The 3,148-nt window shown below is 47.6% G+C and overlaps 1 protein-coding gene across 1 annotated transcript; it reads left to right on the plus strand.

The window, feature by feature from the left end:
• The first annotated feature begins 462 nt into the window (after window positions 1-462).
• LOC141627889 (uncharacterized) lies at window positions 463-1,557 on the plus strand. Its single transcript, XM_074441091.1, has 2 exons — window positions 463-1,211; window positions 1,530-1,557. The coding sequence occupies exons 1-2, from the start codon at window positions 463-465 to the stop codon at window positions 1,555-1,557; spliced, it is 777 nt and encodes a 258-aa protein (XP_074297192.1).
• Window positions 1,558-3,148: the final 1,591 nt, after the last annotated feature.

The raw sequence follows: 3,148 nt of genomic DNA on the forward strand, positions 1-3,148 counted from the left end.
ACCAGACAGCTGGCAGCCAGCCGGCCGCGTGGAAGTACAACCAGGTAACCTCCCAGTTGATAATCTCGTGGTAACTAACCAGACACCTGGCGCAGGATCCGCAGGTAGCCCGCAGCTAAACTGGCATCAAGGAACGCTTGTCACTTCAACCCTATTATCTACCACGCCGCACCAGAACCTTCAAGAGTTCGGACCTGGAAGCAGCCCTCCAACTCAGCAGGTAACAAGACAGACGAATCCAGGATTCCGGAAGCCTGACCAACCAGTAGTACCTGGAGCTAAGGGAGATGCTGAGTAGGGTCCTCGGATTACCGCCTCTACTCAAGAAGGCGGCACCCGACAGTTATGCTGACTCACCATTCGTGGATGCCATATCCATTGTTGCCATGCCAAAGGGATTCACCAATCCAAACATGCCTCTCTTCGATGGCACGACAGATCCCTTTGACCACATGAGCCTGTATGTGTAAAGGGTTTGGATCCACACTGTCGGGACCAGCACTCCGATGGTTCGTAAGCTTGCCTAACAGGTCAATATCTACGTTTTCCGACCTGGTAAACGCGTTCACTCAGCAGTTCGCAAGCAGCCGGAAGCCGCAAAAGCATGAAGGAGACCTGTATAAAATTGTCCAAGGACCTGGTGAGACCATTGGAGAGAACAACACTAGATTCAACAATGAGAAGGTGGCAGTACGGGAATGTGACGTGTCAACAGCAGTGGAAGCCTTCAGAAGAGGCGTGCACCATGAGTCTGACCTATACAAGCAATTAACTATGCACCCTTGTCACAGCTTCGAGGCAGTGCAAGAAAAAGCAGTAGCTGGGATCAGACTGGAAGAAAATATCCTAGCCAGAGCCAGCATACCAAGTACACCAAGCATATCCAGCACATCGGCCATGGAAAAGTCAAGTAGGAAGCAATCCATCAGCAAGAAGAATGAGAGATACAGGCCATATGGAAGGGGAGTCAACAGGGTCGATAACAAAGAAGAAAATCAACAACTCCCCACACTAGCAGAATATGGATTCACAACTGGCGTCGGAGTAATCCTGAAAGCACTAAGAGAGATGGGAGATGGAGTAAGATGGCCCAGACCACCAGTAGAAGGACAAGTGTGGCGAAAAGACAGTAAGAAAAAGTATGAATTCCATCACGACATCGGGCATAACATGGAAGATTGCTACACACTACGCAGGGAGATCAGGCGCCTGTATGAGCAAGGAGAACTGAGCCACCTATTACCACGTGGGGGCAAGCAGCAGGATAAGGTAGGCTCCACAAAACCTGCAACTTCACCTAAGTGCACCAAGATAATAAACGTGATAACAGGCGGCTCGGATATAAATGGATTTAACATATTCAGCAGCCAAGAGGCTTGCTACTGAGACTAAGGGAGATAGACCAGAAACCTCTTGCAGAATTTCCCATAGTGATCTACCTGCGGTTGCTTTTGACGAAGGAGACGTACGTGACGAGCAAGAGCACCATGATGCACTCATCATAACTCTGTAAATGGCCAACTGCACAGTCAAAAAGGTCTTGGTGGATACTGGTAGCTTGGTCAACTTGATCATGCTGAAAACCATAGAAAACATGGGGTTCAGCGAGAAGGATTTGCAGAAAAAGACCATCCTGCTGGTAGGGTTCAGCGGAGAGACAACCAACTCGTTAGGCGAGATAGTAATTCCAACCTACGTGGGAGGAGTCAACAAACAGGTGAGGTACCTGGTCATAGATGGACCCTCTACCTATAATGTTATTCTCGGAAGGCCATGGCTGCACCTGATGAAAGCAGTTCCCTCAACATACCATCAATGCATAAAATTCCCCATACCATGGGGAGTGCAAACAATACGATGAGACCAGGAGGAAGCTAGAGGTTGCTACAAGAAAGCGCTAAAGTGCACTACTAGCCCCCCAGCATAGCAATTAAAGAAGCAGCACGTCCAGGGAGAATACATTGAGCCTCCGGCTGAGGAGCTAGATCAGATCAACCTGGACAAGTTGCACCCAGGGAGGACCGTGTTAATTGGAGCTGGATGCACAGGAAGCCTAAGGCATCATCTAATCAAATTCTTGCAGGCTAACATGGATTGTTTCGCATGGTCGCATGACGACATAATAAGGATAGATCCGTCCATCATAACACATAAACTCAGTGTGGACCTAAAATGCAAGCCCATCCAGCAGAGACGGAGAAAGTTCGCAGCTGAGAGAAATAAGGTGATTAACCAGGAGGTAGACAGCCTGCTGGCAGCAAACAAAATAAGAGAAGTGAAATACCCGGAGTAGCTGTCAAACGTAGTAGTGGTACCTAAGAAGAATGGAAAATGGAGAGTATGTGTGGACTTCACTGACCTCAACAAAGCATGTCCCAAGGCCCCTTTCCCGCTACCACACATTGACGCAATGGTGGACACGACAGCTGGACATGAAATGTTAACATTCCTAGATGCCTGGAGTGGGTACAATCAAATCAAGATGGATCCTGCAGATCAAGAAAAGACGACATTCATGTCTGAAAGAGGAATATATTGTTACAATGGCATGCCATTCGGCCTGAAAAACGCAGGGTCCACATATAAAAGGTTGGTCAACCGTATGTTCAAAGAACAAATAGGAAGAACCATGGAGGTATGTATTGATGATATGGTGGTAAAATCAGAGAAAGCTACGGATCACATGCAGCATCTGGCAGAAACATTCGATACCCTCAGTGAATATAAAATGAAGCTAAACCCATCCAAATGCACCTTTGGAGTTTCCTCCAGTATGTTCTTAGGTTACATCGTAACCCAGAGGGGAATAGAAGCCAACATCAAGCAGATTAAAGCCGTATTACAGCCGGAGTCACCAGAAAAACCAAAGGATGTGTAGAGGCTAGCTGGTAAGGTAGCAGCTTTGAGCAGTTCAACTCAAGATCCTCAGACAAGTGCAGACTATTCTACGATATATTGAGGAAGAGCCAGAAATTTGAGTGGACTGCAGACCACGAGCAGGCATTCGGGGATTTGAATCACTACCTCAGTAACCCACCGCTACTATCAAAACCGGAGCCATGAGAACCATTGTTCCTTTACCTAGCTGTCACAGAAGTAGCAGTAAGCGCAGTTCTAGTCATAGAGCAGGATAAGGAGCAAAAGCCAG

Source organism: Silene latifolia, chromosome Y (genome assembly GCF_048544455.1).
Source record: "Silene latifolia isolate original U9 population chromosome Y, ASM4854445v1, whole genome shotgun sequence".
Classification (NCBI taxonomy): Eukaryota; Viridiplantae; Streptophyta; class Magnoliopsida; order Caryophyllales; family Caryophyllaceae; genus Silene; species Silene latifolia.